The sequence below is a fragment of the Peromyscus californicus genome, unplaced genomic scaffold, assembly GCF_007827085.1.
Source record: "Peromyscus californicus insignis strain IS unplaced genomic scaffold, ASM782708v3 Scaffold_11__1_contigs__length_118956290, whole genome shotgun sequence".
NCBI classification, from domain to species: domain Eukaryota; kingdom Metazoa; phylum Chordata; class Mammalia; order Rodentia; family Cricetidae; genus Peromyscus; species Peromyscus californicus.
In genome coordinates this window covers 61050810-61073358 of record NW_026294402.1, presented here as the reverse complement: position 1 = coordinate 61073358, position 22549 = coordinate 61050810, and the positions used below count along the sequence as shown (strand labels likewise).

General features: G+C 47.6%; 1 protein-coding gene across 1 annotated transcript in view; it reads right to left on the bottom strand.

Moving 5' to 3' along the window:
- Dapk2 (death associated protein kinase 2) overlaps nt 1-22549 on the bottom strand; it is a 112288-nt gene that overhangs the window by 32685 nt on the left and 57054 nt on the right. Inside the window, exon 4 of the mRNA XM_052730139.1 lies at nt 9946-10167. Coding sequence (XP_052586099.1) covers nt 9946-10167 — 222 coding nt within the window. The remainder of the gene's footprint in view (nt 1-9945; nt 10168-22549) is intronic.

Sequence of the window (22549 nt, the reverse complement as noted above, 5' to 3'; positions counted from 1 at the left end):
CTGTAACTTACAAATATTGTGTGAAGTGTGGTGTGTGTAATAATTAAAATTACACACCCCCAGTCCGTCTCAAGGACTTGAAGGACGAGAGCAGGAGGAGGACTGTCCCCAACGTGAGGCCAGCCCAGTCTATACAGCCACTTCCAGCCTAGCCAGGGATACAGAGTAAGACTCGAACTCAAAAAGGACAAAAACGAAATGAAGCAAAGGTAAACGGGATGAGATAAAGACCTTGCAATTGCTGAGGTCATAACTGGTAGGTCTGGACTAGCAGTCACTCAGACTTCTTTCTGTCTCTACCCTAACAGCCCCCATAAAAGAGACAACAGGTGCCCTGCCACGGCTGTCTGGGAGCCTAGGATCCTCACTTCCCAAGAGAAGCTTTATAATCAGGGGCTGCCGGCAGCACAACCCATATGACAGACACATAGTAACCAAAGGACCAAATCTTTGCCCTTCCCCTTCCACCTGGGAATCGGTGGCAGCCTGGTCGCAAGCATGTACGATGAGCTACTTCTCAACTACGTAGTATGGGATCACTCTGTCCCCTCTGGAACCTACAGAAGAGATCACTTAGCCCTGGGGGCCTAAACTCTCTTCAAAACCCTTGGCATGTCTACCTGTCTATCTATGGCACTAATAATTCTTCCAATAAATCTCCTACCCAAAAGGACAATCTGTCCCAGTGTTTCCCTTGGTACTGGGAAACTTTGTTTTCTAAACAGCCCTGGCTGTCCTGGAACTCACTCTGTAGACCAGGCTGGCTTCAAACTCACAAAGATCCTCCTGCCTCTGCCTCCCAAGTGCTGGGATTAAAGGCATGCACCACCATGTCCCGTTTAGATCTAGGTTCTTTAAGAGGTTGGTTGGCTCTCAGACTAACTCCTGCCCCTTGACTACAGGATATCCAGGTACCTGTGTTTCCCATGAACCCCAGAAACCTTTCAGTTATCCAGGAAGACCACTATCTAAGAAGCAAGTTCTCCCAAGACAAGTCTCCTGGTGTCTTGCTCTTGAATTTCCCAGCCTTGAGAGGTCTAAGAAATAAACTTCTGTTTGAATAAGCCACCCAGTTTATGGTATTTGGTTATATAGCTAACTGAAGAACCTAACACAGGTGTATTGAATTGAGTGGGGTGATAACTGTGACCAACCAACCAACAAACACACACTAAAAATATGGAGGTGGCTTCAGAAGTAAGTAAGAGGCAGCTGAGGCCAGAGGAGTTGTAAAATGCCTGCCGGAATAAGTTTCAATGTCATCAATGAACTGCAGGGAATGGTTCTGGGGAGGGGAGGGCAGAGAATGAGGGGAGGGGAGTCTCAACACCCTGAAAGCATCAGAGTGGTTCTGAACAGAATGCTGATGAATACAGAGGGCACCACCATTCCGATGAGGTGGAACTGAGGATGCGGCATCGGTCGATAGAACAGAGACCATTCTTGTAATAAAACAGCAGAGAAATTTCACTGAATTTTTGCTGTTTTAACTTCAACACAGTGTCTGTGCCTTAATCTACTGCTATCTCAGTCAGCAACTGCAACTCTGAAATTAAGGCCTGCTTCTCTGGCAGCAACCTGGCCACTCAGGCCGCAGTCCAGTGACAATTCTGCTCCGGCATGCACTGGCTCTGTCGCTGCTGCTAAAAGTAGCTTTAACTAAATCTCTGTCGTTCTAATTAGGAATAAAACTCGAGATTCAAGCTGGACGGTGGTAGTGCACGCCTTTAATCCCAGCACTTGGGAGGCAGAGCCAGGAGGATCTCTGTGAGTTCAAAGCCAGCCTGGTCTACAGAGCGAGATCTAGGACAGGCACCAAAACAACACAGAGAAACCCTGTCTCGAAAAAACAAACAAACAAAAACCCCACAAAAACTCGAGATTCAAAGGCTGGGATGAAAACCTGTGAGCTCTGAAAGGCTGAGTAGCTACTAGCTAATTTTCTCTCCTTCTGCTTGGCCAAACCAGAAAAGACTGCGCCACTCCAAATCCCTCCCTTCTACTTCCCGTGTCTATCTCTCCCGGATGCCCTCTAAGGCTCTATGATTACTTTCTGTCAGCTAGTTGCTAATGAAGCCTCCTGACCCAATAACTTGCGTTATTTAATTAACGCAAATGCAAACTTGGGGTTTACAGTGTGATCGAATATCCCCCAACAAATTTTGTTTATGTGCTAGTATCTATGGAAGGTCGAACTTGTGAGTGATGAGATTGGACATCTGGCTGAGAAAATGTCTAGGCACCATGCTGATTAAGTGGTCTGGTTCCTCTTGACACCGTGAAATGTAAAGGAAGAGGATAATTTTTTTAAAATGTAGTATGTACGCATGTGTGTCTGTCTGTGTGAGTCTATGCATGTGATGTGTGTACAACTTGCAGGAGGTGGTTCTCTCCTCCCACCACATGGATCCCAGGGATCAAACTCGGGTCATCAGGCTTGGTGGCAGGCACCCTTACTCACTGAGCAATCTCACTGACCCAAAGAGCAGTATTTTAAAAATAGAATTATTAGTTAAAATAAATAGGAAAACATAAAAGTTGGAAGTTTTTTCCAGACTATTCCTACTGGGAAGAAAAAAATGAGAAAAGTCTGTGGAGGAGGGAGCACAGGTGTACCTGAGGCTTGCTTGATAAGGAGCTTTACATGGATCGCCTATCCCTGGGAGGCCAGGTGTTGTTCATCCAGACAATGCGGGAGATTAGTCAGCTGTATAAAGGGCCTATTGTCCAAGACAATGAGATAATGATTTCAAGTCATCTTAGACTTCACGGAGGGAAAGGGCTCCACTCCCATCAGAAGGCCACATTCAGGGCCCGGAGGACAGAACCCTCTCAAGGGAAGAGTCCCGCCACTGCCCAGCACTGGTTCATACGGAGGCCTTTGCTTCCTGAACTCTAACACCACGCACATCAGTCACACCAGGTGTGGCTCCCACCGGCTCCTGAAGTGATTGCTCTGTGCCAAGCAAAGCTGTGGGGGTGTGGCTACTTCCACCTGGATTTCAAAGGATGCCTCAGAGTTTGGTGGCCCCTGGAAAGAGAACTGTGGTGTGGGTGGAGGCCAATGCGGAGCGCGCTCACTACAGTAATACCCAGCAGGCCATGGGAATAGGGTTGCCCGGAGACTCCAGACCAGTAGGCCCACAGGTGTGTGAACCATTCTAGCCTGGAAGAGCCACAGTCAAGCGACTCCAACCTGTGAGGGCTATGGTGTGGGCTGCTCCCAGCAAAGACAGGGGCAGGGTTACCCAAAGCTGTTATGCAGGATCTGTGGGTGCCCGAGTGGGCCTGAAAGACAAAACAGTATGGCCAAATGATTCTAAAGCTGTGAGGTCTTGCTGACTCAAGACCTGTCACTCATTTTTTCCTTTCCTAATTTGCTCCTTTGGGATAGAAAGATCTATACTGTGCCTACCACACACTGAATTTTAAAACCACAATGCTTGTGTGATGGCTCCCATTTCCACTAATTGACCTCAGAACGAATCACCTACCCATAACTGCCTTAGATGTGCTCTCCAAGACACTGGCTTTGTTTGTTTGCTTGTTTTCTTTTTTAAGACGGGGTCTTGCTTTGTAGCTCTGGCTGGCCTAGAACTCACTCTGTAGACCAGGCTGGTTTCAAGCTCATAAATATCTATCAACCTGCCTCTGCCTCCCAAGTGCTGAGACTAAAGGCATGGACCACCATGCCTGGCGTGTCATCGGGGTTTAAATTCTAATGCTGAAATCAGTTAAGATTTTTCGAGCCTCTTAGGACAGTATAGACATATTTTACATGAGAGGATGACATTAATTGGGGGGGGGGGTAAGGGGGATGAATGTCACAGTCTGAACAGCCTGAGACAGATGACAAAGAGGAGTAAATGCCAGCCCTGCCTGGCTGTGACCTGGTGTCTCCTTTCCCTGCTCCAGGCAAGCCTCGGTGGTTTTTCTAGCCTGAAAAAAAGAGAAGATTGGGCAAAATGGCCCCTAGAGCTTCCTGTCTTTGCTTTTATGAAATGTGCCTTCTTCATGCACTCAAGATAATCTAGACATGGTCCTTAACTTACACATAATACTTCATAAAATAATATGCAAAAAAACTACAGAACTGGCCCTTTCCAGCGTTTTCCACACCTCCATAATAGTGCACGGGAGTGCCGGCCTGCAAACAAGCGCTCGATTTGCTGAAGCCGCCTCACTAGCCCTCTCTATCGAGTCTGCTCAATGATATTTGGCCGCTAAACATGTGTGGCTACTGAGCACTTGAAATATGGCTAATGTGGCTAAGGAACTGAATTTTTTTATTTAATTTAATTTTAACACAAAAACTGATGCAGAATAAAATTTCTTCACTAAGCACAAGTTTACTGTTTAGATAGAACTGCTGTACACTTTAACCAGTCAGTGCATTACCTACAAGTGGATCTGCACTCTAAATGTCAAATCCACATCAGCTTATGTAGACTTAGAATTAAAATACATACATACATACATATATACATATATATATATATATATATATATAAAACTCAATAACTTCACACTGGCTACATAATAAAGTCAGTATGTGTTGGGCTCAATAAAATTACTATTAAAATTAGTTCACCTATTACTTTTTATTTATTTAATGTGGCTACTAGAAAATTTAGAATTACACATGGTCAATATTCAATTCTATTGGACTGGGTAAAAAAGAGAAAGCTGAGCTATGCGCTGACATTCTCTGATTTGTGGATGTGGTTCAGTGTGCCTTTCCTGCCGTGATGGACTACACCCTCAAAATAGGAGCCAAAGTAAACCCGTCTTCCCTCAAGTTGCTTCTGTTGGGGTCCTTTTATGACAGAAACAGGACTAGTGTTTAAGGTTGGGGGAAGGGGACACAGGTACTCATGGAGCGAATCTGCTGTGCACACTGCAGGCCCTCTCTGCTCAGGGTGAGCTGGGTGTGGCCCTCAGGGGATGATCGGGTGCTGGGGAGGAGTCTAGCACACACAGCATTTTCTGTGTCTCACGGTGACATCATCCAGCATCATGTCCCCACTGGAACCTCACAGTTGCTGCAAGGGTCACTTTGAGTCTGTTCCCCAGGCTAGGGTGGAGGCCCAGGTCTTCCACAACCTTAACCTTGGGATGGGCAGTGTGCAAGTTCCAGGATGTCAGCTTTTCTTCTTGAAACAAGAATGAGAAAAGATGTCTCCTGGACACCTCAGGCTGGGAGGACTCCTGACTCAAGGCTGGATCAGTGCCGGGAGGCCCTTGATAAGTCCTTGAAGTAAAAACTAGGTATAGTGTCACTGCAGGGGTACAGCTGGAGGAGGTCTCAAAAAAGTTTATTGAGAGTTCACCATTCCTGCAATACGCCTTCCTGAATATTCTCTCGCTTGACCCTCACATCTACCTGGAGGAACGCAGATTACTTCTCTAACCCCATTGGTCATAGGAGGAAACGGGGGTCAAAGAGAGCAAGTGACTCGCCCTGGGTCACACAGCTAGTGAGTGACAAAACCAGGACTTAAAGCCAGATCACCATGGGACCCTTTCACCTTGCTCTCTCCACATCAGGAAGCCCAAGTTACTCTGGAAATGAGGACACATACAAACCTGGTAACATAGTTTTTACCCCAAAGCCTCTCAGGTCTAAGACCTCTGTCCTGGGTCATTTCCCATCTCCTCCCAAGCTGCTTCCTCCTCCTCCTCCTCCTCTTCTTCTTCTTCTTCGACAGGGACTGGCCTCAAACTCCCAGAGATCTGCCTGTTTCTGCCTCCCCAGGGCTGAGATTAAAGGCTCGTGCCACTACCACCCGGCTCCTTCCAAGCTTCTTTAGCTCACACACCAAATCAAATATCTCCAGCTTTAACATGTAAAGCAAAGGCTAAGAGTCTGGCTGCTCTCTTCTGTAATAGTGTTCTCAGGGTCAACCCCTTCTCCCTTGCAGGTTGGTACATCTGGTGAAATATTTTCCAGAGTCCTTCTGATAACGTGTATTGTAGTAGGACAGGCCCATAGGGTTGAGGAAATTGGCTCAGACCAGTTGCCAAGGCATGCACATAACATACTTCCTTATGAGCCAACCTGAAGTCGGCCTGAGGACCTAGCAACAGGCGCTGTCAGAGTTCCTGATCACTGTCAGAGTTCTTGAGCATGCCCAGCCAATGGGGGACAACCATACAATGCCACCAGATTGGGACATAGACTGGGTGCTGGGAGGAGGGTATCATTGAATAAACAAGTTTGTTGTTTGCCTTCAACTGACTCCCAGTGTCTGTGCTGTTGACACTGTGCCTTCTCACCCCCTCCCCCAAGGGAGCCATTAGGATCCAGCAACAGTGTATAAATGACCTGCACAAGGAGAAACAATGTTGCCACAGTTGCTGGGCCCAGGAGACTAGGAAGCATCAGCAACACCTAGGAGCACTTGCCAGGGTATCACTCGCTGCCATCCGAGAGCCCAGGAGGACCCAGGGCATTTGGAGCTGCAAAGGAACATTCTCCAACTATGAGATGAGCTCAGCTACTGAGACACTGAATATAGTCTTAGTGCCATACAGAAGTCAACTTCGACAACAAAATCCTTCCTAATCCTCCCTTCACCTGCCATGACCAGAAGCAGGTGCTTCTATGGCCACAGATGGGATGAAGACAGCTGAAAGGAACAGGAGTCAGGGCCTGGCATGTCTTCTAGTGCCAGCCCCTTTAGCAGACATTAAAGGAAGCACCAGACCAGACAACAGCTGCTGAAGAGGGCACTGGGAACAGTGACCATTAAAACTGCAAGTAAGGGGCTGGGCAAATGACTCTGCGGGTAAGAGCGATGGTTCTGCAAACATTGAGGACCCGAGTTCAAATCCTCAGGACCCAAGTAAAAAGCTGGGTGTAGTCATGCACCCTTGTAACCCTAGTACTGTGCAGAGCAGGAACAGGGGGTTCAGTGGGGTCTGCTGGCTGCCAGCCCAACTCCAGTTTCAGGGAGAGAACCTGTTTCGAGGAAATAAGGCAGGACACTGGATGTTCTCCTCTGGCCTCCACACACAGAGGCACATGCACGCATGTGTACATATACTGAACACATACATGTGCACACACACACATTATACACATGTGGTGACACACATCTATAAACCCACACATCTGTCAAAGCAGCACTTCATAGGCTGAGCCAGGAGTGTCATGAGGTCTAGACCAACCTGAACTACAGTAGTGAGATGCTGTGTGAGAAAAACACTGACAAATAAACAAGTTCTGAAAATGAACAAGAGGACAATAACCCTTATGACCAACCCTGGGCAAGCCTACTGCCCAGTGAGGACTCAAATGCCAAAAACTTCTGATCAGTCCAACAAGAGTCACCAAGTCCAAGCAAAAACCTTCAGAATTCCTCCTCTAGGAAGTCCTCCCCCAGGATGTCCTCCTCTCCCCTGGGAAGTCCTCCCCTCCCCAGAAGTCCTCCTCCTTTAGGAAATCCTCCTTGGAGGTCAGCAAGTGTGGTCTGAGCACGGTCTTTGAAAACTTGGCTCTTTTCTAATTTCATAAACCCTTAGGGTTCCTCAGCTAGACATCCCGACCACAACGAGGCAACCTGGAAGTGGAGGAGGAGACAAAAACTGTGGGCAGCTAGAACTCAACAATCACGGCAAGTCCGGGAGCACCTGCGTGGGGACTGATATTACCCATGGTGCACCTGCACTCACAAGATGACCACTCGCGCATATAAATACTGGCTGATCGTGAGCCCTGGTTCGAAGAGCTGGAGACAAGGCAGAAGCATCTTATACCCCAAATGCTGGGGTTCCACAAACAGGGGAAGACCATTTTTCCCAGCAGTTAAAGAAACACCAATTGAAACCATAAGATACTGATTTATAACTATAAAGATGAATAAAGAAAGAGGTGCTTTTTTAAACAAATGACCCACGGCCACCAAGGCTGAAGGCAAACAGAAACACTGCCCAGTCCCTGCATCCTTTGGAAGTGAAGTCACCAAGAGCCTGTACCTGCCCACCTTTAATTTAACCCTCCACTCCTGGAGATTCAGCTGAAATAACTAATTCAAAAGAAAAGGAGAAAACATTGGGAAGAAAGTTTTTTGCCAGTAAAATTTGGAATAGGTAACAGCTGTAAAATTATAAGCAAATGTCCAGCAATAGAGAAACACTGTTGTGCAATTTAATGAAACATGATATAGTTATTAAAATGGAAAAAAGGGCTATATATGGAATTTTGTTAGTTGGAGATTTTGAAAAAGTAGGACAGGAAATTGTAAAATTATATACAAAGCGATAAAGATTAAGAGGAACCACGGAGAAACAAAGTAGCTGTGTTTGGACAGGAGAATTACAGATCCGTTCCCTGCAGTTCCTGTGGGGTTTGGGATGAAAGGGGGTGATAATAAATAGCCATTTGAAGAAGTGACTCTGGCCTTCCCAGGAAGATGGGCTTGTCACTATCTGCTGGGAATCAGGATGCTAACCAGTGACCTTTCACCTTGGTGCACACCATGTGGAGTGTCCATGTGACTGACCATCCCTGGGGAAGAAGGTGGTCTTCATCAGGCTCCTGTCTGGGTCAGGGAGGCACAGCCAATAACTAGTTCATTTTACCAAGGGGCCCATGGGTGAAACACAGAGGACACCGGACCCTAGGGAAGGCATGGGCAACTCCATGCAGTTCAACACAGAGGTTGATAATTCAAGAACCAAATGTGAGAGGATGCAAATTCCCTTCTGCTAGATAAATTTCTATCTTGCCAATATGCAGGTGAGTCTCAGATTAGAGCAATCTCAAATGTCAGGTGGTCCACTTAATCTGGAGGCAGGTTAAGGAGACTTTCTGGTTCACAAGTGACTTGCCCACAGTCACAAAATCAAGAATTTCTGGGGCAGACACCCCACTCCTCTGCTGATGGACAGATGTGTACTACATGCTCATGAGGCTCAGAATACTCTTATCATGGGGTCTTGCTGAGTGGCTGGATAAGGCTATTGTCACTTGTGACTCTACTACCCACCAGGCCCCACTTGCTCATTCCATGGAGACTCATTCAGGAGGACATCAGAGTGGCCAACCAAGCTGGAGTCTTAGTGTCACCTAAGTAAATTCCACCAACCACCGTGAAGTCCCTCCCAGCAAGGCCATCACAAGGCTGTACCACCTCGTGTGCATGGCTATCTGAACAAGCTGTTTAGATGGCAGTCTCAGCCTTGCCACTTCCCAGTGATAGGATGTTGACTTCTTGGTGCTCTGATCTGTAAAATGAGTATCCTAAGAGTCTCTGTGGTTGTATCACTATGAGGGTGAAGTAAGGTCAACAGAATGAATATAAAATCACCTTTCTGAGTTAGTAAGACTCCCTAAAGCCAGGACTGAGCAAGACGACAAACGCTAGGCATCTTGCAAATGCAGGGGCATAGCTGGGCTCTTTAAACAGTTGCTATTGACCAGAGAGTGGGTAAAAAACAGCTACCACTGTGATAACACAAGTGTTGAACACAGTGCCCGTGTAGCGGATTCTCCCCAGGGAAGGGCTAGAGAAGGGTTCTGGAAGAGCTGAAAGGATGTTCATCTTCCTCTCTTTAAGACAGACCCCTCTCTGCTACCCACATCTGCTACAGCATCTGCTACCCACACTACCCTCTGTTCCTTCTCACCCTCATAAATGCTCCTCTGGCCAGAAAGAAGCCAGAAACTCTGGTTTCTTTGATCTCCAAGACCCAATGAAAGCAAGAGTTAGGCCATCCCTCGCTATCCTTGCCACTTGGCAAGCTCACCCCTCTCCTTTGGCCCCATTTTAGGAGGAGGATGGAATAACCGAGGCAGAGGGAAACTGCCTACCACTAACTGCATCTCCTCTGGGCTGAGCTTTGGTCGCCCTGGGGGCCTGTGGCCAGGGCTTCCACCACCCTGACCTATCTCTGCTGCCCACCCTACGTCCCCCCCATCATGGGTCCTGGGGCCCCACTCACAGCTCGAGGATGAGCACCACGTCGGTGCGGTTCTCATAGACGTCGTGCAGCGTGATGATGTTAGGGTGCAGCACCTGCCGCAGGATGCTCACCTCCCGCTCGATTTCCTCCCGGCACACGCCCCGACGGCTGGCCCGGCTCTGCCTCTTCTTGATGAACTTGGCTGCATACTCCAGCCCTGTGCTCTTCTCCCGGCACTTCTTCACGATGGCAAATTGGCCGCTGTGGGGACACGGACCCACACAATTAAGGTGTAGCCACTGGAGGAGTGACCCTCACAGCCAGCTACCAAGACAATCACCGAGTTATTCTACCAAGACAGAAAGGCATGTCACTGGCTGGTGGCCCTGCCTGGCTGACACGCAGTGACTGAGATAGGGCAGGGACTGGGATTCCCTTCTATTACTACGAGACCCTGATATTTTACTAGGAAAGGATGTTAAAGTTATTGCTGGTATACAAAGGTGAACACCAAGACCCTGGCAAGTGCTGACTTGGTTAGGATGACACGGCCTTGTCCCTGCAAAGCCTCAGCTAGAACCCAAGTCCGAACTACCAGCTACAGTCACAATGTCCATAAACAGGTGGGGTTGGTAAGAATCCTGACTGGGATGGGGTTAGGGTAAAGGCCACTTACCAGGGTTAGTCACCATCACAGTGTGAACAGGGAGTTGTAAAATTTGGAAACTGGGGCACAAGGAGAGGTCAAGTGACTCACGACACAATGACAAAGCCAGACATCAAAGCCAGCTGCCCACAACGCTTCCCAGATAGTTACAGGAGACACGACCCCGCTCAGGCTCCTTGAGACAGAGACCATGAAATGGTGTCCATGCCACAGATCCAAGCAGCCCTGGGCCAGCTTCCCTGGGTGCTCTGAGGACAACCCATGCTTCTTCATCTCAATCCAGGCCCCGAGCTGGGACAGATCTAAATCCCTGGTGATTGCTAGTGTCCCCTCCTTCCCCTCTGAGGTCCTCCCTCTCACCTTCCGCATTGCCCTATGTTCCTCCACCTTCCCTCAAGTACCCACTGCTTGGGTAACTCAGAAAGGTTTCTTATTCTGATTAACGGCTTAATAAGGGGCCTGCTGGATCCAGAGCCCAGATATGCTTCCTTAGTGGATCTGGGGTAAGAGTTACAGTTGTGAGAAACCGGGTGTTTGTCCCGACCTCAGAAAATGGCACTGCATCTAGAGTATTCTATTGCCAGATGAAACTTTAAAGGGACGGTCTTCTAAATAAACTGGCTGATGTAAATAAAGTAAAGCTGAGCAAGCAAGCGGACAGCCAAGAGCGAAACAGCCTCCTACGACAAGCACTTGAGAGACGCCATCCCTCCACCTTCGCCCTTCACTCAACACTGTCCGAACACGTGCCCGGTGCTGGCTGGTAAATAACAGGGAACAAAGGCAGAGACAGCAGGTGCAGAGGGAGCCCTGGGGGAGAGGAGGTCCGTAGGAGCTAGGCTTGGGGCCAAATTTACATTACACCGTCCACTAACTCTAAGGTCTCAGCTGTCCAGGCTCCAAGTGTTAGCTCTGAGCTGTCCACACACAAGGGTCTGATGGAAGCGGAAGAAGGGCAGAGTGAGCATATTCAATGTGACTTCTAACACAGATGCCACTTGGAGCCACTCTGGGTCTTGGGGACATAAGGTCCCTGAGTGGGTGCCAGCAAACACTTAACAAAGCTTTGGGTCAGCACCAGGGCAGCAGATTCCTCTCCTCCCGGTACCTGCTGGCAGGCCTGGCATTTCAGAGTTCCTGTGACTGTCCCCCCACAATCCCGAGTGAGTTGATTGATGGAGAAAGTGAAACTCAAGGATTTTCAGTTGTATGCATGCTGGTGGTGGTACAGGGTTAGGTCTGACACACACACACACACACACACACACACACAGCCCCAGTTCCCAGCTTCAAGCTGCACTGACTATATCATGACCTGGGAAGATACAAACATGATGTTGTAAAACAGAGCCAAAGGTTTCAGATCGCCTTAATGTAGCATCTCCTTGGTCTTATGAAGGGAATGGAGCTGTCTTTCTGTCACATAACCGAAAAATTCCTCAAGCTCTCAAAAAGCAAGCGAGTGTTTGCTTTGGGCTCTTACTTTCGCCAGGATAAGGGTGAGAATGGAGAGTGGGGCAGACCTAATCCTCCTCCCTCCAAAGGGAGGCACTCCAAGAGTGGATAGCTAGGATGGAGGCGAACACCAGGCATCTTGTGGCCTTTCTTCTCTCAGGAAGGGCCCCCTGCTCAGGCTTTGGGGGTAGCCAGAAGGAGAGCCATAGCCTCGGGCTGCCTTCCCCTGGCCTTTGGCTGTTTCAGGAAGAGCAGAGAAAACTTTCCACTAGGCCCATAATGCGGTGGGTGGGAGGTAGGCAGGCAACTGGGACAGGTCTCAAGGTTAGGCAGACCTGCTCCAGGGCCCTCTTTCTGCACTCATGTGGGCCAGGCACTACCTGCTCTGAGTATCCATGTCCTGACCTGTGAAACGGGAGTCATGATTCACGGCTAGACCGTTGTAAAGGAAACATCTGTAAGGTTGGCTTGCCGTCAGCAGTAACAGCTGGCGTAGACGAGGACTGAATGAGAGATACCCAGGACTGGAAGTCACTGCTTCAAACGGTCTGGAAGGTGTGGCCAAAGGCTAATTTTAAACGTGCCCTTTCCCCTGACTCCAGCGCACACCCAGATGTGCACATACTTCTACTCTACGCAATTCATTGACTCTTTCAGTTCCAGAGCAGCAGGTCGCAACCCTGGCAGCATTCTAGAACCCTCCTGGGAATTTTAAAATGAAGGAGATCTAGATTTCAAGTCCAGAGACTGAGTTATCTGGGCTGCGGCCAGGAGACGAAGATATTTAACTTTTTGTCTTATTCTGGTTTGGTTTTGTTTTTATAGAGAGCCTCACTATGTAGTTTAGGCAGGCCTTAAACTCCTGATCCCCCTGGCCTAGCCTCCCCAGTGCTGGGATGACAGGCATGCACCCCTGTGCCCAGCCCCTTGGTGACCCTCTTAGACAGCTATGCTGGGAACCGTGACTTAGAACAGCTTCCTTTGCAGGTAAAGCACCCCATTAGGGTCACTGTTATCACTGGCTGGCCTTCCTGGTGTCACATTCCCTGGGAGGTCTTCTTTAATCTAACCATACTATTTAGGGAGACGGGGAATCACATGGGAAAGGACCATCAGGTTCTGCTTGAGGGAGTTGTGGATATAACTGCTGGGATAGTAATCTACACATCAAGACAGACAGTGTCGTTGGTTTTCAGCAGCCCCTGTGAAAGGTATGCTTCTACCGCCTTTGTCCTTATCAGCAAAGTCAAAGTGTTGTAGAAGAGATTAACAGCCTCTTTATGTCTTCTGGCTTTATGCAAACTGTGGTCAATATGTTGATGAACAGTGTGTGTGTGTGTGTGTGTGTGTGTGTGTGTGTGTGTAAGCCATAAATCTGAGAGAGAGCCCTAGGGAGGGAAGAGGGAAAGGGAGGTGTTACAGGGAGAAGACAGGGATGGAAAACAATGTAAATTAAATTTTTTTCTTTGATTTTTTTTTGAGACAAGGTTTCTTACCCCCCCAAACACTCAGTACCTGTTAGAACAGGGCAGGCTGCAAAGATGTCAGGTCACTAGCAGATAGGCCTGGTTCCAGAACTTGCCTAGGCCTAGTTCCAGAACTCTCCTGGGCCTGGTAGCAACTCACAAGGGCTCCCCTGTTATCTGCCTAGGAACCCCATTTAAAGGAGTATATTTTTAGATAGTGTCTCAGGGTTTGTTAATGTCCCAACCCCAACACCCAGCACTGCATGGAAAAACCTGACTCAACCCTCTCAAACTCTTCACTGCCAAGAGAGAATAATCCCCAAATGGCCCAAATATCACACCATGAGATAGATTCATAAAGCTATGGGGATGTTGTTACACATGCAGCTATTCTCTTTAAAGGCTAATTTTATAGTCATTCTCTATATATTTATATGCATTATACATATATATTTATATGCATATATATATACACATATATATATTTGAAGACACAATCTTCGCTCCATTTTCTAGATTAGAATATTGAGGGAGCCGGCAAGATGGTTCAATGGATAAAGGCTTGCTGTGCAGGCCTAAGGATTTGAAGTTGAATCCCTGGAACCCACAGAAATGTGGAAGGAGAGAACTGACCCTCTGTCTTCTGACTTCCACACGCATGCCCACACACACATCTCATACACACACAGTAATAATAAATAAAACCTGGGGGTTGAAGCCATGGGTAAAGGTGCTTGCTGTTAGGTCTCAAAGAAACCCCAGACACGATTCACTGGGACCTGTGGCTCCTCCCAGCCCTACTCACCCCACCCCCTACCCTAAACCTCTCCCTCCCAGGGGCTGGGTTCAGCTTCCCTTCTCCCTGCCTGATTCCTCTATAGCTCAGCCATTTGGGTTATGCATTTTTCTGGTTTCCTGGTTTGCTATTGGTCTCTTGGTTCCCAGGTGCTCTCTTTGCTCCCTCTCTCCTCTCCGCTCTCATCTCCGCACCCACGCCCCGGTTCAGTCTGGACCCTTCCAGATGCCTCTGGCTATACTCTCCCTTGCTGTGGAATGGTCTGTATGTCAAATGTGTTGCTCTGATTGGTCAATAAATAAAACACTGATTGGCCAGTAGCCAGGCAGGAAGTATAGGCGGGACTAACAGAGAGGAGAACTAGCCGGGCGGTGGTGGCGCACGCCTTTAATCCCAGCACTCGGGAGGCAGAGCCAGGCGGATCTCTGTGAGTTCGAGGCCAGCCTGGTCTCCAAAGCGAGTTCCAGGAAAGGCGCAGAGCTACACAGAGAAACCCTGTCTCGAAAAACCAAAAAAAAGCAAAAACAGAGAGGAGAACTGAGAGAATAGGAAGGCGGAGGGAGACACTGCCAGCGGCCGCCATGACAAGCAGCATGTGAAGATGCCGGTAAGCCACGAGCCACGTGGCAAGGTATAGATTTGTAGAAATGGATTAATTTAAGATATAAGAACAGTTAGCAAGAAGCCTGCCACGGCCATACAGTTTGTAAGCAATATAAGTCTCTGTGTTTACTTGGTTGGGTCTGAGCAGCTGTGGGACTGGCGGGTGACAGAGATTTGTCCTGACTGTGGGCCAGGCAGGAAAACTCTAGCTACACTCCCTCACGTCTACAATAAACCTCAACTTCACCTTGGGGCGGGTGTGTCCCGATTTCCATTCACTTGCCACCTGGCCTGATGAGCTGAGCTGGATCCCTGAGATCCAAAGGATGGAAAGAACCAATTCCTGCAGGCTGTCTCTCCACAGATGCAGTGCTGTACGTACACACACACACACACACACACACACACACACACACACACACACACACACTAAATATAACAATAAAGAAATAAATGTAACTTCTAAAGAACACTAGGATTAGAAAAGTTAAGCAGCTTGACAGTTGAGTTAAGTCATATAAACACAAGTCCTTGTCTTCTGACTCCAGCGTCAGGGTTCTCAAGGTAACTACCCTCCAAGGAAGTGCGTGCCAAGCAGTAGGGAGAGGGCCCATCCCAGAAGAAAGGTTTGTTCTGCAGGACTGGGGTTCAAATCCAGGGTCTCATTCATGTAAGCATGCACTCTGCCATTGAACTACAATCTCCAGCCTTGTGGAGCAGCATTTTAACGCTGATTTGTTAACACTGCCAGCAGGTTTGTTTAAAAAAAAAACAAAAAACAAAAAACTAAGTTTTATTGCTGATGTTAAATTCTCAAAAGGCAACTCAACCCTTAACTCACGCCCACATCAAGGCTAACTGCTCCCACTGCCCACCCACCCCCTCCTCTCTGCCAAGCCAAGGCCAGCCAGACTTGCTCTGTCAACTCCCAGGGGCCAGGTGCTGGAGATGTTGTAAGTCCTGTGAATGAACAGTGGATCTAACTCATTCCCTTTCTCAATCAACTCTCAGGTGTCCATGAAGTGAGTGTCCCAAAGTCATCAGTTTATCAGGATGGAGAGGAGGCAGAGCAGCAGAGCACATAGGGTCTGAGCCAGAAAGAGGGGATTAGGAAGGACTCCCAGGCAAAGGGTTCCTCCTCCTGCTTCCCCATAGCCATTACTGAAGTTCCTCTCCCCCCCACACACACCTCCCCCAGAGAACAATGAACCACAGTTCCTCTGGAATTACCCTGCAGGCATTCAGGGCCATAGGACAAGGACAGATGGTGCTTAGAAAATCAAGCTGCAGCCCAACAGGGACCTTCAGCCAGTGTCTCAAAGGCAGGAGCAGGTCAAAGCTACAGTCCCCAGGAACTGGATCAGCCTAATTCTAAGGGGTGCACAGCCACTCTGGGGATGGTGTCTCTGAGGCCTCTCTGTTAGTATTCTGAACCACCCCTTGGGGACTCGCCCAGCACCCTGACTTCATCTTATATAAAGTCCCCTTTAAGAAAAAACTCCTCCCCCTTCGCTCTCTCTCCCCCCTCTACCCCCCCCCCACCTTGCCAGAGGTAATGTGCACCTCTCTCCCTTTCTCTCTCTCTCTCTCTCTCTCTCTCTCTCTCTCTCTCTCTCTCTCTCTCTCTCTCCCCCTCCCTCCCTCCCTCCCATTCTCCCTCCCTCTCTCCCTCTTTCTCTCTCTCTCCCTCCCCTCTCCTCCCTTCTCTCCCTTTAATAATGAAATTTCCACGTGGATGTCCATCTGCCCTGTGAGTAACTTTCCACCGCTCCACACCGTCTGCATGGTGTGCCTCACCCGCAGCGGGGCACCTTGGTCCAAACCCACCAAAGCCTCTCCTGGGCAGTTTCACTATATTTACACTCTACTTGGTTGGGTTCCAATGTTGGGCCTCTGTGGCCGGCCCTGCTGCCCTTTTCTTATCTCCCAGCTGTTTCCAACATAACCATCCTCCCACCAAGCTACTCCCAACTCTTGAGGCTGAGGCTATGGGTCAGCGGTAGACTGCTCGTCTAGCATGCACAAGGCCAAAGGTTCAATGACCAGGACTGCAGAAATTGTGTGGTGTGTGTTTGTGTGTGTGTGCCCGTGCGTGTTCCCCCACTGTCTTGGCCACCAACCTGATTCTAATCTCATACATGTAAATTCATAAATTACAGTCATCCAAATTCAGAAGTGAGAGTCAAAAGACCCAGGGTCTAGTTCAGATTTTGTTGCCTTTAGCAAATTATTCAAGTCTCAACCTCAGTTTGGTTGCACATAACACAGACAGGGATATTCTAGTTTTACCACACTGTCATGTGAATGAAAGGAATCGGAAAGCACCAGGTAAACCAAGCCTCCAGGGGTGCAAACCACTGTCTCCTTCTACTCACTGGATCAGCACATCTCCATTTCCTAATCCCAGTGGGTTCAGGAACCTGATGGAACCCTGAGGAACCCCAGCCTGAGCTTCAAAGTAAATAGCGCTGGAAGGGCTACGGCCATTGAAGAGCAGGGTGCCCTGGTCGGATCTGGGTCCAGGAAGACAGAAAATACGTCACTTCAGGGCACCGGTATCCAAGTCAGGACAAGCAGGGGACCCTACAGTCAAGAAACCAAAGTAAAGAAACATAATGTTGTCAGAAGCCAGGGCAGAAAGCAGGTGATCTGAGAGAGGGAAGGAGCAGAGCTTTGCCCAAAGCCATGAGGGCCATGAGTCAGGAACAAGACAAGGAGGAGCAGCACCCACCCACAGCAGGTGGAGGATCTGGAGCAACAGAAACAGCGGACAAACAGAAGAGACCCACATCCATCCAAAGGGTCTGTCTGCCGTCTGAGGAATGCTTTGCCCCCTCCCTGGCTCACGGCTTCAGCATTGCTAGGTTCTTGACAACGACTTTCACGTTTATTCAGGGGTGGAGATGCCTCTCTCAGGCAAATACTTTGTAGAAATCCAATAGGTAAAACAGATAAGAAGCCACATTTCTTTGGTGGGAGAAACACTCTGAGGCCGCCTGTGTGCCGCTCCCACATCTATGAAACCCACCCTTTAAAGGCTTTGTGGAACCTCCAGTGCTCCAGGGAACTGAGTTTGAGAAGTACTTCTTAAAACACGGAAGCATGAATTTAGATGATCCCAAGGGAGTTTCAAGATGCAAATGAAAACAAAAGAGGAGACACGGATGCTTTGCAAAAGCATCTATTCTTTTAAGAAGCATGCTCATCAAAGTGAACTCAGGGTCGAGAGTAAGAAACATGGGGCTGGAGAGATGGTTTAGCTTAGCAGTTAAAAGGGAATACTTGGTTTTCCCAGTGGACCCAAGTATGGTTCCTACCACCTACATTGGGCAGCTTCCAATCACCTGTAACTTGAGTTCCAGGGAGGTCAGATGCCTTCTTCTGGTCTGTATGGGCATATACACTCACATGCACATACACATAAATAAGCATTTTTTAATCTTTTTTTAAAAAAATAAGAAATATGTGTAAGATAAGGATCAAGAATTAGAAGTCTCCGGGGAACTGAAGCCTGGCCTACAAATGTCCCCGGTCCCCAGTCACAGGTGCTGTTCTGTGCTGGATGGACAGTGACAGCTGTTTTCATAGCTTAGCTCTGGCCCTGAAGACTAACTTCCTTCCTCTGTCTTTTTTTCTTTTTCCTGTGAGAAAAAAAAAAAAATTCCTAAAGCACAAAAAGGAAGGAATTGCTGAGCAGAGCCAAGTGGAGCGGAGGGTGGGTCACTGGTTTCGAAACGTAAGCACATTCTCAGGCTGCTGTCGAATGAACAGAGGTGCGCAAACACACGTTCTAAAACAAAGCATGTTCAGTCCAAGTCAGGCTTGACTATACCGGGAAGTGTTCTCATTGAAAACGGAGCTCAGCACTCACTCAAGCTTCCCTTGGAGTTTAGAGACCAGTCCATGCAGAAGAGATCCTTAAACATGAGTTGGGCTACAGAGCAAGAAGAGGACTTTGGGTTGACCAGACGGCTCAGGGGGTCAAAGCACCAAGCCTGACAACCTGGGATCGAGCTCCAGAGCCTCCTTGTTGGGTAGAGAGAACCAATCAATTGCTGCAAAGTTGTCACTGACATCCACATAAATAAATGAATAATAATAAAAAGAAATATTTGGACAAAGGAAAAGACCTCACAGATTGAAAACCCAGGGTGTTTCTCCTACTGCTGTGGAATGTGAGGTCATCCCTCATTATAAGCTAACACAAATGGTTCATCTTCTTGAATACCTCCATCCCAATCTGCAGACCCTCCCCTTGCATGCAGGCGCTCTAACGAACCCTTCAATTCCTTCCATAATTGATACAAGGTGACAAGAGACTCCAGAGTTAAACGGATCTCTTTGCTGAGTAACATGTTCACGTTTTAATGACTTTAAAAAAAAAAATTAGCAACAAATTTAGGCAAACATTGGTCAAGTAGAGAAACTACTTAGAGCCAGATCTTTCTACTTTCCCAAAACTCACACTGGGTAGATGTGAATGTGTGTGTCGGTGTCCACAGATCACAATCCACTTTCTTCTGGAGATTTGGAGATTTCGTTTGGTTGGTTGGTGTTGGCTTTGATTGTTGTTGCTAGCACATCCCCCTGTATCCCCAGGCCAGCACACCAAACGTTAATGCGTAAGGGATTCTTGTTATAGAGCACAGACTACCTGGAATTTATCATCCTTTTGCCTCCACCTCCCTCGGGCTGGGGTTATAGGCTAAGGGATTCTGGCTGCAACTTCTTAATCGGTATACTGGAACTGTTAGCATCCTAAAGGTAGGTGCTATTTCCCAGGATTTCTGTGAACTTTTTATTCACGGTTTGCTTCATCACCACTGTTTGGCCCATCACCTCTCAATATCAAGGGCTGTGAATGGCAAAGGCCACATGGGAACACAACACAGGGTTTGGCGTCCTGGCCCTGTCACCCAATTCCAAGCTGCTTTATCTCTTGGGGCTTTAGCTCTGTCATCAGAAAATAAAGTGATGGACCAAAATCTCTCCATCAGGTCTCTATCCCATTCCATCTTATCCTGCTAAGATTCTCTGATGCTAGTCAGTACATCACACGTCTATATCAGTGAGAAGCATGAATCCAAAGACGCACAGGCTGCTTCTAGGTTTCAATCATGGCCATAAAATACTAGTCTGATCATGTTTGCCACCTCAGTTTCTAGAAGACCAGAGCTTCAGGCTGACACTCTGAGATGCCCATGTGCCATCTATGAAGATGAGCCCAGGAAAACAAGGGACATTCCAACCACAGAAATACTTCTCTAGCAAATGACCCGGACATTGACCCCAGTCCTCAACTCTCAGCGAGTAAGGACTGCCATTTCATGGGGTCTAGCCCAGCACAAGCTACAACATGAGTATGTAGCCAGCAAGTGCAGAAATGCTTAATACAGGGGCTTGAGAGATGGCTCAGTGGTTAATAGCACTGACTGCTCTTCCAGAGGACCCAATTCTGAGCACCTACCTGGCAGCTCACAATCTGTAACTCTAAGATCTGACACTCTCACACAGACATACACACAGGTAAAATACCAATGCAAACAAAATTTAAAAAATCAATAAATTACAAAGATACCCACACAACAGACTGCCGGCAATGGTCGAGAGACAGCCCGAACTGACCTACTCTGGTGATGGGATGGCCAAACACCCTAATTGTTGTGCTAGAAACCTCATCCAACTACTGAGGGATCTGGATGCAGAGATCCATGACTAGGCCCTGGGTGGATCTCTGGGAGTCCAATTAACGAGAATGAGGAGGGTTTATATGAGCGAGAATTGTTGAGACCAAGGTTGGATAAAGCACAGGGACAAATAGCCAAATGAATGGAAACACATGAACTATGAACCAATGGCTGAGGGGTCCACACTGGATCAGGCCCTCCGAATGGGTGAGACAGTTGATTGGCTTGATCTGTTTGGGAGGCATCCAGGCAGTGGGACCAGATCTTGTGCTCATTGCATGAGTTGGCTGTTTGAAACCTGGGGCCTATGCAGGATTGTTTGGCTCGGCCTGGGAGGAGGGGACTAGACCTACCTGGACTGAGTCTACCAGGTTGACCTCAGTCTGTGGGGAAGGCTTTGCCCTGGAGGAGATGGGAATGGGGGGGGGGGGGGCGTTGGGGGGAAGGTGAGGGGGACGGGAGGGGGGAGAACAAGGGAATCCGTGACCGATATGTAGAACTGAATTGTATTGCAAAATAAATTAAAATAAATTAAAAAAAACAAAAAAAACAAAAAAACAAAAAAAAAAATCAATAAATTATTATTATAAAACATCTTTAATAAAAAATAAAAGAAAGAAATGAATAATATAGCTGAAGAGGCAGGTAGTATGGTGAAGGGCCTTGTTCCCCCAGCCAGCCCACGATGTCTCAGGGCACTTCAATGTCAGAATTGTTTAAAAAAGAAAACATCCTTGATTTTTTAAGTTCATAAATGCAACATGTTAATTATCTTTAACACTTACACTTATATGGTGTATCTGTGTGCATGTGGAAGTCAGAGGCCACCTTATAGCGGACAGTTTTCTCCCTGTGGGATCCAGGGATCAAACCCAAGTCACCAGGCTTGGTAGCAAGGGTCACTATCTGCTGAGCCAACTTGCTGGCCCACGTGTTCATTTTAAAAAGGAGGAGGAGGGGGAAGAGGAGGAGGAAGCTAAAACCTTCTCTTCAACTTATCTTCCTGAGATGACCATTTGGGGGATCTGCTCGGTTGGAATTTCTGTTTTCAGTGCATACTCTATCATCTTTTTCATTCTCTTTTTACCCTTTTTCTTGATACTGGAGGTTGAAGTGAGGGCCTCACACATGCTAGAAAAGCCCTTTACTAAGCTATGTTCCCAGCCCTCCTCCTTCTTTTTATCTTGAGACGGTCTTATAAACTGTCCAGGCTGGCCTTGAACTCAACTTTGCAGCCCAGGTAAGCCTTGTACTTGCAATCCCCCTCCTGAGGAGCTGGAACGACAGGCCCGCCCCACCACGCCAGCTCTTGATGGAAGGGAGATGGTGCTGTAAATACAATTTCAGTCTTTTTGTTGCACTTTCTTTGTTTGTTGCTGTTGCTGGCTGTTCAGCCAAGGCTGGCCTCTTAACTCTTCCTTCCTCTGCCTTCCACGTGCTGAGATTCTAGGTGTGTGTCATCACACTTTGCCTTATTATCTATTAAGAACAGACTGTGAACATTTCCCCACCATAATTTAAATGCCTCATTATACAGATAAAAATTTGCTTTAAAGGCCCTGGGTTAAGTATGAGTGTTTATTTCTAGTATTTTTGAGTTTGATTTTTGAGATAGCAGCTCATATAGCCAAGGCTGAACTCCTGATATCTCCTGTGAGTATAGACAGGAACCTCTTCACCCTACTTCCTGTTTCAATTTGAATATCATTAATAACATCATTATAATTACCCCCGTACACAAATCTCAATATACATTCTTTTTATTTTAATATTTTTTTTTTTTTTTTTTTTTTTTTTTTTTTAAGATTTATTTATTTAGTATACAATGTTCTGTCTGCATGTATGTCTGTCTGCAGGCCAGAAGAGGGCACCAGATCTCATTACAGATGGTTGTGAGCCATCATGTGGTTGCTGGGAATTGAACTCAGGACCTCTGGAAGAGCAGTCAGTGCTCTTAACCTCTGAGCCA